General features: G+C 47.6%; 1 protein-coding gene and 1 long non-coding RNA gene across 3 annotated transcripts in view; one reads left to right on the plus strand and one right to left on the minus strand.

The window, feature by feature from the left end:
- FAM124A (family with sequence similarity 124 member A) overlaps nucleotides 1-5,576 on the plus strand; it is a 71,927-nt gene extending 66,351 nt beyond the window's left edge. The window contains exon 4 of the mRNA XM_031465972.2: nucleotides 2,158-5,576. Coding sequence (XP_031321832.1) covers nucleotides 2,158-2,946 — 789 coding nt within the window. The 3' untranslated portion in view covers nucleotides 2,947-5,576. The remainder of the gene's footprint in view (nucleotides 1-2,157) is intronic.
- The window catches only part of LOC105090985 (uncharacterized), a 66,161-nt gene that overhangs the window by 19,866 nt on the left and 30,197 nt on the right, over nucleotides 1-16,098 (minus strand). The gene's annotated exons all lie outside the window — the stretch shown is intronic.

Here is a 16,098-nt window from a genome sequence, read left to right on the forward strand (position 1 = left end):
TATTACAAATCCTAACCAGGGCAATTAGGCCATAAAAAGATATAAAAGCCATTAAAATCAGAAAGAAAGGAAAACCGTCACTGTTTGCAGATGAAATTAATATTATATAAAGAAAATCCAAAAGCCTGTGCTAGGAAACTGTTTGAACCAATAAATCCAGTAAAGTTGCAGGATACAGAAATATATTAAAATCTGTTGTATTTCTATACACTAATAGCAAATTATCAGAAAGAGAAATTAAGAAAACACACCAGTTGAGGAGCTCTGCATAAAAGACCCACAGTTAATGTCAACTAAAAAAATGAGTCAATTAGTCTGTTCATAGGATTAAGAGATATCTGGAATTAGACAAAGAAAGAGCTTAGAAATCAATGAAGGGGAGGGTATAGCTCAATTGGCAGAGTGCATGCTTAGCATGCACGAGGTCCTGGGGTCAAGCCCTAGTACCTCCATTGAAAATAAACCTAATTACACTCCCCCCAAAGTAAATTAATTAAAAAAGAAATCAATGAAAGGAATTGTCATATGGGAAAAAACGTAATTAAGACCAAATATGACCGCAGCAGAAGGGTAAGTATGTGGGTATCTTACCAGGTGCTGGGGCCTCCTCAACCAACACTAGACTCCGTTCCCCACCTGACTTCCCAGCACTGCTCTTCCTGCACGTAGACTCTAATCAAGCCAAACTGCTTGTCCCTCACCCCCACAAGTCCCTTGCTTACCTGTCAGTTTCTGTCTTGGCCTCTCTCTCCAACACGGCCTCCTCTCCACCTCATCCACTAGGACAGCAGCTGATCATCCCCAAGTCTCACCTGTGGGGCCACCACCACTGAAGACTCCTCTGCTCCCATGTGAGCGGGGTAGCGTGGTCTCTCCCTCCCAGTCCCACTGTCGTACCTATTGTCACCCTCTTGTCTGACTCCTTTTGTCTCCTATCCATGAAATAAAAGTTTCAGGTGGTTGAAGACAGCCTTCCCTGTAGTTTCCCCTCCTTTTGCCTGTAATAGGTACAAACAAGTGTGTATGACGTTGAACAAAACTTCCCAGTGGCTGTGGGGAAACCAGGCTCCTGTTTAACAGGGAGGCAGGGCATTTGCTATCGAGGGAAGGGCCAGTGTGTCATAGTCTGCTGGGAGCCAGGAAGCGTCCCTTATAGTAAATTGCACTCAGAACTCTTTCCTTATTTCAGGGATTCATAAATCAGGTGATCTGACAGGAAATACAACCAGACCCACTGTCTCCAAATTCATGGTTTAGCTGAAACTTTGCATAGTCAAGTTGGCCTGCAGGCTCAGTGAGCCAGACCAGGGGGAGAATCTGCATTGGGAATGTACATTGGAAGAGAGGACCCCAGTCTGTGCAGCAGAAACAGATTCCTGGGGAGCTGCAGGGAGGGTCGGGGAGACTAGGAGGACAGGGATGAGGTGTTAAGGGTGAAACCGCTTGTCCAAGCCCTGTGCAGCACCTGTGGGGTTAGTCTGTAGCCAGCTGCCCCCTTTCCCAGAAAGTTTCTGAAAGCCAGAATAGAGGAGTCGGTGGTTCCTAATTGCAAGTAAATAAATGCTAATCTCCTGAGAGTCCCTCACTCATTGAAGATTTACTGCCCTGAATCACAGGCCAGCCCTGGGATGTGTCCTGATGATCTCTCGTGCACTGGAATAAAGTCCCGGGTTGGTCTGAGATTGTCTGTGCCTGCCCCGCCCTGATCCTTCCATCCTCCCGTCCAACAGCATTTCCAAACCGTGGGGCTCTGGTTGGAGGCAATCAAACCCTTCAAGCATCCGTTTTGCACATAATGGTAATTCTTACATCCCCCATCCTGCTAAGCCAGGCCCTCGTGCTTGTGGCTAATCTGTTGAGCGTCCTTGCATGTGTCCTGGGAGAAGTATTGTTCCCTGTGGTGACAAGGGGCTGCCTCTCCTCCTGGGTTCTGGGATGTCTCCTCAGACTGAGAAGTCTGATCCATATTCCCCCAAGCTCTGCTCTCTCTCTCTTTGCTTTAGAGTCTGGAGAATGAACTTTCTGGTAATGCTTCATTGCGCCATTGCTGAGAGTTTCCAATCATCAGAAAGTATTTCATGCTGTGTTTAACTGTGAATCTCCGTCCCTGGGTGACCCCCAGTCCTGCTAATGTGACATGCCCCCTTACTCCGGCAGGCACAGCGGATGCACAGAAAGTGTCCTAAACCCAGCAGAGCTCACCACGCCTCAGAGCAGAAACCTGGTTCCACGCTGTCCCCAAGCGCCACGGCCCCGAGCCAGACCCCTGGCAGCAACCCGCAGCCCCTGCCAGACACCTCACACCTGGGGCTCCACGAGACCAGCCTGCCCACTGGGCACACGCAGGAATTTGCCAGACGAGCCAGCAGCCCTCCCAGCCTCCCCTGGTCTTTCCAGAGAAGCAAGTCCTTGTTCTGTTTGCCCACGGGAGACCCCTCCCCGGCCTCATCTGCGCAACCACAGTGGTTTTCAAAGCCAGGCAGCCCGGGGCAGAGGGCAGCGGAGCGGAGGCACGGCCACCCCATCGATGACTTAGAGGGGGCCCAGGAGACGGACGTGGACACCGGGCTGCGGCTCTCCTCCTCCGACCTGTCTGTAGTCTCTGCCTACTCTGCACCCAGCAGGTTCTGCAGCCCCGCAGAAACCCCGCTCCCCCCGGAAAGATGCAACAGCCTCTGGTCAGAGCACAGGGGTTCCAGAGAGGGACCCCTGCCCACTGGGGGCGGGGTGGCCACAGACACCTCCTGGGCTGCCCTCCCTTTCCTCACCAAAGGGCCTTCCAGCTCCTCGGCCGCTCCCCCCACTTCTGACGCCTCCTCGCCCACAGAGTCACCCCCGGAGCGCCCTCATGATACTCCTGACGCCCAGCAGACTCTCAGAGGCGCCCCGCCACCTCCAGCACCGGGCCGCCCCAGGGACAATGACGCAGAGGAATTCTACATCTGAACACTCTCTACCCTTGGCTCAGACCCACAGCCTCAGGTCCCCCTGATCCTCCGGGGTCTAAGCGCCGCCCGTATTCTCAGCCCCGCTTTCCCAGGTCCCTCCAGAATCTAATTGTTTCACAGGGTCGTTAGCACATTTAACACCATCTGTCCCTACTTGAGAGGTGGTACACTTCTCGGGACTTGGTGGAAAACTACTGGGATTTTTATGCAAATAAATTCTCCACAAACATAAGTCATAAAATATATTTTCTGAATACTCAATTCCATTTGGGATCGGGTTTAGCACACTTATTTAAATGCTTCATATAATTGTTTGAAATGAAAAGAAAACCTAGTCAGCTGGAGCTGATTTGGCAATTTTTCATGCTGTGAAGGATAAACAAAGCCAAAATGTTGACGTGAGAAAGATACCAAGTGACTGACTTGTATGAGATTAGTGCACAGTAACTTCATGCCCACCTTACTGGAGTGTCCGTATGTGTCCATCTGACCAGGGAGCAGTGGCCCTGAAAATGTCCAGGGACTGTTACAGTAAAAGGAGTCAGCTTGATAAAACAGTAAACATACCAGACTACAGTCATACCTCACTTTGATGCCACATGACGTCGGATCTGGATTTATGCAAAAGTGGCTAATGTGCTTGGTAAAGATTTAGCCCGAGTAACAGACTCTTGGTGCATTTAAAATATGATTTGAGTTTCAAAAACTAGATTTGCCAGCACCTTTCAACAATGCATTCACTGTAACAAGTGGAGGTCAACAGAAGACTCCACTGCCTGATTTCTTTGGATCGCTAAGGAAGAATCGTTCATTGGAGTTACAGACTAGTAGGATATTAGACATAGTATTCTTAAGATGCTTCCATTTTTAAAACCACAATCCTAAGGGCTGTACATATATATCTATATAAGTGACTGGAGCCACATTTTATACTGCTTTCTCCAGGAAACACGCATTGTCACACATCCTTTTTCATTTTTAAATAACTCCTAGCAGTTTTAACCGGCAATTTGATTGCACCGATTGATAAATGACCCCCTCTTCTCCAAACAGGAAGCTTTACACGAAACGCTGTCCTGAACCAGCAGTGCTGCCTGAGCAGATAGGCACCTTCACTAAAGCTGGACTCCAGCCTGACCTTGGCTTTTCCTGCCTGCTTCTGTTGCAGCATGTACAGTACCTAAATCTCACCTCTCTCCCACTCCAGTAAGGGTATGTTTACAATTCCAACCTCAGCAGTGCCAAGTGCTGGCACTGGGGACAGCATCGAGCTGTCCCTGGTTGCTGAACACCTTTGGGGAGGAAGAGCGTGGACTCGCCTCGCTCACTTCCCACTCTGGTGCTCCTTGCCTGAATTACTCATGGCCTAGTTTACACCGCCCTGGAAGTGCCCACACCAGCCCTGACCCAGCTTCAGAATTCTCCAACAGAACCCTCCAGGCAGCCATGACCAGTCATCAAACTTGAGGTGAAGCCTCAAGTCTTTGACGTCCCTGTAATGAGGACTTTACAGCCTACTCCAAACATTCTGGATTTTCTAGGACTCCGAATGACAATATTCTGCTCTGACTTCAGTCTTTTATAATTCTAGACCAGGAATGAGCAAACTTTATTTTTAAAGGGCTAGAGAGTAAATATTTTTGACTTTGCCATCTGTATGGTCTCTGTCCCAACTACCCAGCTTTGTCAATTACAGCGTGAAAGCAGTCACGGATGATATGTAAATGAATGGGAGTGGCTGACTTTCAAGAAAATTTAATATACAAAAACAGGTGTATGGTGAGATTTGGCCCAAGAGTCCTAGTTTGTTAACCTCGTGCTCGACTGGGATTGATCTGAGATCTCAGCCACAGTCAACGGTAAAGGATGGAGGTCTGCAGCCCTCTGCTGCTGTGGTGCCCGAGACCTCGAAAATGTGCTCCTGGGGCCACACTGGTGACGACAGAACCACAGCGCTCAGGGCAGTGTGGGGCTTCTTTCTGCAGAGATGGTTCCTAGAAAGCCACTGGCTGGCCACCCTCTGCTCGGAAATGTGACTCACAGCCAGTATCTGATAACGCAGAGCAACATGCTAATCAGAGATGTTTGCACAGCCCCCAAGGAGCAGAGGCAAGCTCAGGAGTAGCACAAGTCACTGCGAGGACCAACAGCCAAGTGGATGGCTCCTCCCGTCTTCACCCTTCATCAGGACCCTTATTAGTTCAGTACATTCACACTCACCCCCTACGGATGCTTCAGAGCCCAACTCTGATGCGCTCTGGTCCACCTTTTCTCACTGAACAGCCCAGCCCCCCACCCTCACCCCGCATCCAGCAGTCTATCCTACCAAACTGAGTGACCCCTTTCCAAAGCAGAAAATGCAAGATGTCCCTATAACACAAGGGGAGGAGGAGAGGGAAGCCCACTACAGACCCCGTTCAGGCACTCCCCTCCATGCTGTGGTCTGAGGCGGCAGTCAGTCCATAGAGGAGTCACAGAGACACTACAGACAGGGCATAGCTCTTTTCTGACCTACTGCTAGCATCGTCCTCATCCAGGAGAGCTCCCGACACCCACTGGCAGATCCTGACTCCCTTGGATTATTATCATTTGATAGACACTGGCAAACTGTAGGTGCTCAATAAATTTGTTCAGTAAAAAAAACCAAAGTCGTCTCATAAATTATTTCTCTCCTGGATTCAGCTCTGTGATGGAGGACATCTAGATTTTAGCCCTAGTTTGTCACCGAATGGACAAAATGTCTTTTCTCCTTACCTTGCATTTCCCCCAGCATTGCCCTGGGGGCTGTGTTCGTAAGTACCCTGGTCTAGCTCAGAGCCTATCCCTTATTTGACTCTTTTCCAAGTAGGACTCCCCAAACTACTGCTCACGGCCCCACCGTGGCCCACCCTACACACCATCTAGTATCTGCTTTAAAGACCAGATGTTTCTCAGAGGTCCCTAACTGACCTGTCGAGCCCTACAGAAGTGATCTTGGGTCACCCCAGCTGCGTCTGCCATGGGGGAGGGTGGTGAACCACTGAAGAGACTTTAGCGATGGTGGAGGGGGCGGCTGATGTCTGGTTGTACAAAGTGGGTTGTAGCACTGGGTGCTGCTTGTGCCCTGAGACCCAAGGACAGGGAAGAAGTCACATGGAAGCCCGCTGGGCTGCACCGTCTAGGGCTTTCTGGGTGGGACCAAATGTTCATATGCACTGGGAAGACCCTTGAGCCCAAGGCTGATCTCTTCAACCCCACATAAATCAGGATAAACACAGGTACTTCCTTTCCCCCTACTGGGCTTTCTATAGATAAATGAATTCTCCAGTCCATCATGTAAGAGGCACCTGAGTACACTCATAGAATTCCTAGAATGATTTGCTCTTAAAAACCTGTCTGTTAAGAGCTTCTGTCTCACAAACCCGCAGAATGGTATCAATGACCAATTCTGGCCAGTGAGCCCAAGTCTGAACTTAAAAGAGCAGTGGGAATAGCTGGGTGGCCACCTTCCCCTTCGCTGCCCAGGGCCACACTGCGCCATGTTCCTGGTCTGGACACACATGCCCCTTCATGATTTCTCTTTAATTCCCTGGAAATACAATTAATCAGATCCCCTTAGAGGCTTGAGAAAGTAACACGAGAAATCAACATGAATAAAAACAGATTCTCAAAGGAAACAACGTTGTCATGATTACTTTAACACATGGATTTGGAGGATCAAAACCTGAGTATAAAGATTTTTATAGGTTATGTTCTTCCAACTACTACTCCTGAAGGCTTTTTTCTAGTCTTGGGCATAGAGGCCTAGACACCAAATGGTTTTAGGGGACATAATTTCCGAGTAGCGGAGACACACGTTAATGGTAACGTCAGCACACTTGGGTCTGCTCAGCCCTCAGTTTCTATTTTACAGGTGTGATGACTGTTGTCCAGTTATGTGCCCAATATTAGGAGCAGGGTGTTCATTTCAGACAGAAGTCACCAGAACACTTGGGAAAGCTGAAAAGGCCCCTTCCCTGCGTGCCTGAAATACACCCCCTAAATTCTCCATTTGTGATGAGGGCCCCACCTCCCACAGCCCCGGATGGCGTGGGAAAGGGAGCTGCTCCCCTGGGGGAGGCACACCCCCAGTCGGCCTGGTCTGGTTCGGAGCTGCCCCACCTTATTTGCGACATTGATCTTTAAGTTGAGCATCTGAAAGAAGCCAGCCAGGCTCCCTTACATCAGATTTGCCTGGTCCCTAGAACTAAACTCAGAGCGTTTTGGACAGGAGCAACTCCAAACACGTGTAACACAGCCCAAGAAAAGGCCAGTTAGACAAAACCACTTTCAGGCCAGATCACCTGGCTAAGGACGGCTCTGGGGTAAGCTCTGGTGCCACCTGGTGGCCACCAGCAGTGCCCAGCAGGGCCAGCGACTGCCCTTACTGAAGGAGACTCCGCCCTGATGGACACAGGAGGCACTTCACTTCCATTTATTATTCTGCATTTAATTATTTTATTTCTACAAGGTATTGAAGCAACTGAATTTACAGTGACACAAAACAATGCAAACAGAAACTGAAAATCAGGGCTAAGAAAAAAGCCTAGGAATACGACAACTGTAAAGAAAAATGTAACTGCTGCAGGTGAATTTCCTAGAAGCCAAAGCAAAAAGGGAAACATGAGCAGCTTAGTGGTCCTCGTGTATGACCGGAGAATTTAGTGCATTGTCTTATGTCATTGTAATTTCAGTTGCCTCAATGCTGTTCCTCAATAGGAAACCAAGTTTTTCTTAGCATAGATAAATCACTTTCTCAGAAGAGGGTTTTTATAAGGGATTTTTTTTTTCTGTTACTAAGGGTTACTAATTTGGTCCAAGTTGGTAGCTTTCTTGGTTGAAGGATAGAATTTACAAGACCTGGAGGAGGGGATGCAGCCATGTGCCCTGGATGAGCCTCCCTGGGCATCTCCAGCCACACGGGGGAAGAGGGAAATTTGGCCTTGGGAAGAAAGCCTGGAGGCTGGCTTCCTCCAGTCTCTTGAGGCCAAATCTGTGGAGTTTGGAAAGCAGAGGGCAAGGGGCAAGGCTGACATCCTCCTGGGAGACTGGAGGCTCCAACTCAGGGCTCTAGCCTTTGTGGACAGAGAGCCCACATCTCCTGGAGCCCCCTGCGTCCTTGTCCACATTCTGCAGTTCCAAAGTCAACTCCGACTCTCTAACATCCCCTGGTTAAAAGTGGTTCTGTACTCTGAAGCCCACCTAGACAAGTTATAAACCCCCTCAGCCCACCGTCCACTAGGATTCCTAAAGACTGATAGGACTTCAGTTCCCTGAACCTCCTTCTTCATTGATCTGAGTGGATGAGCTCATTCATTCAACAGGTATTTACTGAAACACATTCACTATGTGTCAGGCAGCGGGCTGGGTTCTGGGGACCTGGGACTGAATCAGCATCTCATCCTCATGGAACTAACTCCTGTCCCCACCATTACTAGTAACCTCTTCCCTGTAGATTTTCTGATCCTCCTGATGGATCTAACGGAGTTGACCTGTGCTACAATTACATACGGAGTCTGATTTTGGCACCAAATAGATCTGGCTTCCAGTTCTGACTCTATCACTCACTGTGTGAACTTAGGCAAGTTATTTCACTTCTCTGAGCCTCAATTTCATCATCTGTAAACTGGACAACAATACCTACCTTGGAGGGTCATTACAAGATTTACTCTGTGCCATGTGTGCAGAAGTCCCTATACTGCCAGCAGCATAGAGGGTGTTTCATCAAGGCTGATGTTCTTTTCCTTCCCTTAGGCTACAGAATGGCCACGTGCTCTGCCCAGCAGGCACCAGTCTCCTTCACAGACTCCCTGGTGCCAGGGAGGACAGACCAGGTTTGGCTTCAACATAGTCTTTACAATCAGCAGTTCCACCATCACCTCTCAGCCATCTATCTGGACATAACTCCACCCAATGGGAAATCATTTGTCCATCATCACACCCTCCACCTCCCTGGCTTTCCTCTTTTCCCACTTCAAGCCACTTCCAGCAAAACCAGACCTCAGTACTTGTTATCACTCACCACCGCCCCTTCTCCCAGATCCCCAGCTCTGATCTCCCTTCCCTCAACACTCCTCCCCTCACTATCCACATCCATCCTTCAAACCTAGGAAGCCTAAGCTGCCATCTCCCCACCCTCCACTCTCCCCTCCTCCCCAGCCCTGCCAGCCCACCTGGAGCCCACAGCTGGCCCTGACCCCATAGCATTCGCCCATCTCCCCCTGTCCTGTTGCCTCATCTGCTGGGCCCCAGGCCATCCTGCACTTATGCTCTGTTTCTACCCCGTCACTGCCAGACCACACTCTGCTCCATCCATCCACAGCCACTCGGCCAACTTTCATTCAACTCTTAAGGCTTCAATTGTCCAGACCTCTTACAACTTCCCAAATGCCCCCTAAACTATCTTTGTTTGCACTGCTCTCACAGGACAACTTAGCCCCCTATGCAACCAGGGCCAGAACTGCCCCGAATCCCCTCAGCTCCCTCCTGACTGCCTAAGATGTGTCTGATTCCAGCGAGGTCAGAAGCCAGAAGAGAGAAGAGTAGAATGGACCTACTGCTAGTCCTCTGCCCTTGGAAGTGGCCTGAAGACAGAAAATGCAACCTGGCATGGCAAAGGAGACAGGTGTATGCAGCAGGAGACGACTCGTCCCATTGCCATACCCAGAGTTACATCCCACTTCCTCCAGAATGAGCCTCCTGTGCCCAATGCAAGTAAATCACCCAGGCCAGCAGCTGAGATTCCTTGGCCATGAAGCTCACTGGTGGTCTGGGCCTGTGTTCATCAGCCAAGCTGCCTCTGCAGACCCGCAGTGAGCCCTTTGCTCCTGTGGTCAGTGTCAGAGTTCCCAGCCCTGCCCAGGTGCCTGGGAGCAGGCTCAGAATCATGACCCAACCACATGTGACCATCCCCGGGAACTCTGGGTCTAACCTGGCCTTGGCCCCCAGATTAGATGTGCCCTAGAGCTTTCGGTGGGTGTGCCCTGGCCCTCCTTTCCCCCGCACGCTGAGTCTGCCTCCCTCATGCACTCGGTCACTCTCCTTCCTGCGAGCCGGACCTGAATCCAGCTGCCTGCTGCTACCCCTCGGTGGACGTGTCTGCCCTCCCTGAGCCCCCGAATCAACGTGCAAACCCACATTAAACTGCCACCACCCACACCCGGGAAAGGACTGGCTCCTTCTCCTCTGGGATCCCTCAGTTCTGTTTAACAATTTCTTCTCTCTCCTCATCACCCACGTTCAAAAATCCAGGGCGAAGCACCAAGATAGCTTAGTAGAAAGAAACAGGGTTTTGGAGTTAAACCTACCCAGATGTGAATGTCATTGCCGAGGGTTACTGCTGCATGACACTAAGCAAGAGCTTTCATTTCTCACCCCTCATTTCCTCATTTGCAAAGTGGAGTGAATCGGAGCTGGGTCTAGGGTAGGTCGGGGGGGCACTCAGCTCAGAGGTGAAATTTAAGATGACACCGAATAACTCAGCAAAATTAGTAAGATTTTAAGAAACAAAACTAAAAAAAAAAAAAAAACAGAAGTAGACACATGTTATCTGTTTGTCATAGTACAATTTATAATAGCAAATCACTGGGGAACAACCTGTATGTATGTGCATATATATACACACATACATAATACATACAAATACATATGTATTATGTCCTTGACCATGTAAACAATGCAGAGAAAAGCAGATTGTAAAGAAGCGTGTCAAACGTTTTTCCAAAGAGGAAATGCAGATGGTCAACAGGCACGTGAAAAGATGCTCAACATCGCTAATCATCAGAGAAATGCAAATAAAAACCACAGTGAGCTATCACCTCACACCTGTCAGAATGGCTACCATCCAAAAGACCACAAAAAATATTGGCAAGGATATAGAGAAATGGGAACCCTCGTACGCTGTTGGTGGGAATGTAAATTGGTGCAGCCACTGTGGAAAACAGTATGGAGGTTTCTGAAAACACTAAAAATACAACTACTGTATGAACCAGGATTCCTTTCCTGGGTATATATCTGAAGAAAATAAAAACATTAATTTGAAAAGATACATGCACCCCAAAGTTCATAGCAGCACTACTTACAATAGCCAAGACATGGAAGCAACCTAAGTGCCCATCAATAGATGACTGGATAAAGATGTGTTGTATATACACAATGGAATACTACTCAGCCATAAAAAAGAATAATATTCTGCCATTTGCAACGGATGGACTTGGAAGGCACTATGCTAAGTGAGATAAGTCAGACAGAGAAAGGCAAACACTGTATGGTATCACTTACATGTGGAATCTAAAAAAAATAAAACTAGTAAATAGAACAAAAAATAAAGTGTGCCAAAGTATAATAGCTCTTGCTTCTGGGTGGTACAATCATGGGTAACATTTTTTGTTTCATTTTTCTTTTTGCACTTGACATTTTCTATGATAAGCACATATTCATTTTATAATTAAAAAATAAAGATAATAAAACTAAGAAAACACGCCACCTTTGAGTATTCTCAATCTTCACTTCTAATCTGTTTCCCTCCTGCTTACTCATCCTCTCCAGGTCTTAATGTGCTTCTGTTCCTTCCTTTCCCTCCCATCCTAGCTATACAAGTTGTGTAGACGAGGGATTGGAGCCAGGTCCTCTAGTCCTGGCCCCTTCCTGACTAGCTGTGAAACTCTGGACAAGTTCCATAACCTTCTATGACATGGGTTCCTCATCTGGATGCCGTAAAGTGAGGACATCCAAATACTCACTTCACCTCTCTGGGTATTTGTCTTCATGGTACAGAAACTGGCTTGCTTCATGGGCCACCGTGGGACTGAAGGGCCAGGGTGACCGGATGGCAGTCGGAACACAAGAGACCAGAGGCCCCTCCCCATTTCACCTACCATATAATCCTCCAAGACTCTGAGATGCTTCTACTCAGGGGAGGGCATCCCTCAATTACAACTCAATGGAATTTCCAGTGACACACAGGATGATGGTTTTGTGTCATAATTAGTTTAATTTAAAAGAAAATGAAGAAATATTTGTGCACCCCTGATTTTGTTGCCTGAGAGTCATGCCTACTACCCAGTGTTGTTGGGTACCATGTTCTCCTCACCTAGGCTACGGCCACAGACTCCCAACTGGTCTCCACGGCCCCAGCATCTGTCCATTCCTGTCCATCTACACACAGCTGCCAATTTTTAATGTGCTTTGCACATCCTCCTGCTCAAAATGGTCCCATGACTTCCTCTTGCTGACCAAGCAGAAGTGCCCTCTCCCCAGACCACTCTCAAGGCCTTCACTATGTCCCCCTTTCCGTCTTAGCCCTTACTAGTCCACACTCCAGTCAAACAGGCTCTTAACTCCCCACTCTGCACACCCAGTGCTTTCCCACCCATGTGCATGTGCCAAGGCTCAGGTTATTCCTTCAATTCTCTGCCCAGGAAAATCCCACCATCCCCCCAAGCCCATGGCAGACACCGCCTCCAGGAAGCCAGAGCTGCTGTCATGTGCTAGGACTAGGTTGTCCCTGACTCAGGACAGATCACAGGACATTTACTCCTGTCATTGTTTAGATACAAGGTTCATCCACCAGGCAAATTATAAACTAGTTCTCAGTCCAAGCAGTACTGCGATAAATCCGATGGGAAGGAATGCGTGCAAGAGTGATGTACGTGTCTGCCGCTGGCCTCGCGGGTGCTCCTTTCATGACAAATCCCCATTTCCACATTCCCGAGTCAAGACCCCTGACCCCGATCAGACTGCTCACTTCATCATAACTACTCAATCCAAATGTCCTGGGAGGTTGAGAGGGAGAAACTGTGCGCAGGGAGGAAAACCCACGAGGCCATTATGAGCAAGTCTGTATTTACCTGAACCTCCGCCACTTACTGTGTTTTTCAGTTTTAGTCCCATCTGCCTTCATGCTTCCAGACTGAAAATCCTGACTTTTCTAGCTTATCCATATGGAATTTTTTTCTCCCTGTTCCCCCTCCCCATCTCTTTTTAAATTTTTATTATTTTTTTCTGGGTCTTTAATTCCCCAGATTACACATTTCTGAGTCACTCTATCCACACCCACATTGGGAGCCAGATGCACTCTGGTTTGGACCACAGATGAGACACGATTGTTACTCTGATCTCCAAAATATTTGTCTTCGCAAACATTTGGAGCTAAACATTGAGGGCACTTGCTTAGAGAACCTTTTTCCAACCTAGAATTTACCCACGTTCCCCCACAGACATCCTATGTGTACGTAGCTATTTTTAAACTTTACACCCACAAAACTCTTGGCAAAAACACAAACCAAATGGATTCCAAACCCAACTGGCTTAAATCCACATGTTTGAAAAAAGAACACTGAACTAGCGTGAACACACTTATTTGCTCTCTTTAATGTTTGTCAGGGTAGAATTAGAGCCTTTTAAGGTAGGGCTAGGAGAACAGGTATCTGATCTGTTTCTTTGCCTCGGACGGAAAATCTCTTCCATTATCACTTTCCAAAATGTCCCTTGGTGTTGGCTTCCTGGACCTTCAAAGCCATATGTACGACAAGAACAGCAGTGGGTCCCCTCAGATGTGGCTGTGCACCAAGAACCTCTCAAAGCAACAGCCGCTCCCTGGGGCCACAGCGCCCAAATTCCATTGTTCGCATTTTTTTTTTTTACCATATCCACATATTGACTGTACAAATGATTTACTTATTTTTAAAATCAAATGGAAAACTAGCAGACTCTCCAACACTAGGTTGCAGAGAAATGTGGTACAAGAACCCACAGTGTGAAGCCAGAGGCTGCTGGGAGGGGAAGGGCAGCCAGACTATTTCAAGGATGCTGCTACCTCCCTGTGCTCAAAGCTCCCATCTTTCCTCTCAGCATGTCCATGGCTTTGAGGCCGTTCAAAAGCAAACAGTAAAGAACCTCCTTGCAACAAGACGAGACACTGCAGGAGCTGGCAGTGTATTCCCAGCCCAGTATGGAAAAAAAAAAAAAAAGAAAGAAAGAAAGAAAGAGGAGCAGGTGATGGGATCTGTGCACTGGATTGTGTCACTATCCTACTTAAAGCCTTGCAATGGCGTCATGTTGCCTTTGGACTAAAAATCCAATTGCCTGTCCCCAGCCCACAAAGCCCTGTGCGAACTGGCCCCTCCATCACTGTCCAACCTCATCTCCCATCCGCCTCTCTCACTATTCTCCAATCCCGCCAGACTTCTTGGGGCTGGGGCTGATCCATGGGCCAGTGGAGTCAAACTCTAGTCCTAAGAGTGACAGGCATTAATTACCCCCCAGGCAGGCTCAAAGGAGGCCTCATAGCTGCCCATCCCACTGTCCCCAAACCTTCCTGTTAAAACATCGAGACATAAGAGTTATGAAAAACTGAGCCATACCTTGAGTGGCTTCTGGTCAACCAATAGAAACAAGCCTTTAAATACACACTTGCCCTATAATACGGTCACGGCAATGATACAATTAAGAGCCATCCTCGGTTGCCCAGAGGCAGGGAGGGGTGGAGAGAGATGGTGAACTCTTCCTGGGGAACCAGGAAATGCCTCCTGGAGGAGGTGAATGCATGTGCTTACCTGGGAAGATGAGTGAAATTCCATGATGCCAGAGCAAAGGGATACAGAGTAGCTTTGGCAAAACTGGAGAAGTTGGAGCAACATGCTGGGGAGAAATGCTGGATTCAGCTCTCACTTTGAAAAAAGAATCCCTAGCGAAAGAAACTGCCTCAACATCACTGTGCATAGATACTGGCCAAACCTAGCTCGGCTGCTGGCCTCCGAGTAGGGAAACGATGGTGCAGGTCTCTGCAGAAAGGAACAAGGCCTGAACTTCACCTCCCTTAGAGAATCCTTTTAAAAGAGCAAGCTACCCTAAGTACCACCTGCATGAGGGAGACCAGCACAATATGCACTCACTTGATAATGGCCACAATTTCTTGGCTGTAGACCAAAGTTATGAGGAGTTGAGTTGCATTTCTATGTGCTAAATGCCTGCTTGAGAGTACATCAGGCCCTTCTGGAAACCTGCCCGTTACTGCATCTGGAACTTGAGCATCATTTTACCAGTTGAAACCACTCTAGCTTTATTGCTGTTCCTTTGCTTTTATGAAATACCATTGCTCACATCTACCCTTCATTTACCACTCTGCCCTTGGTCACAAAGAAACCGCTTTGCTTCAAGGTACTTACTGAAAACTATATTCCATGTTAATAATGATAAAATAAAGAGCCGACATTTACTGAGAACTCAGCATGCCAGGCCTTGTGCTGAGCACTTTATAGACACGATCTCATTTACTCTTAAATACATGAGATTGTAGTCATCATCGTTTTACATGTGAGGAAACAGGCAAAGAGGATAAGAAATGGCCATGATCACACAACAAATGGGAGACTCTCATCGTGAAATCATGCCTTCTTTTAAATAAAAACATTGAGTATCGTTAAGCTGTATCAGAACACGTAAAGCTGTATATAACAGGAACTCTCCGCTAAGTTTATGATACAGCGGGGAAAGTAAAGCAACACAGAAATATCTAGAAGAAAGAGTGAGGTGTGACAAGTGTTATGAACACTATTTTCTTGTAGAGAAGTGTGGAATCACTCCTGTGAAACTAAGTGACAAATGAGCTAGGTTTTGAAAAGGAGTAAAACGTTAAGAATAAAATGTGCGAACGTCTTTCCAAGCAGAAACATTTAAGTCGAGTTCCCCCAAAACAGGAATGACTAAACCAGCAACATCCAGTAAATTTTATTATTATATTATCACCATTTATGATTGTGCTAATAAAATATTAATGTATCGTATTTACTTATTTGCATATGTAATCATAAGCACAATTCACCAGCCCGTTCTCCTCATAAACAGCACCTTAATGAATCTGATGGTAACAATCTGGTAGGATTAGCACACAAAATTCAGGTTTCAGAAGTTATAAGCAGATTCTATTAAAATTCTCTCCCTATAACTTAATTATGGTCATTATCAAGCCCAACAATAACAAAAGGTATCTCCTTTTAAACAGGAGAGTCCTGCCTGCATCAGATGGAAGCAGGAGCTTGTCTGGTTCAGAGTCTGACTCCGCCTTTGGAAGGCAGTCAGGAGCATCCACACGTAACACACGGAAGATCTTGTCTATGAAAGTCAAACACAC

Source organism: Camelus dromedarius, chromosome 13 (assembly GCF_036321535.1).
Source record: "Camelus dromedarius isolate mCamDro1 chromosome 13, mCamDro1.pat, whole genome shotgun sequence".
Taxonomy (NCBI): Eukaryota; Metazoa; Chordata; class Mammalia; order Artiodactyla; family Camelidae; genus Camelus; species Camelus dromedarius.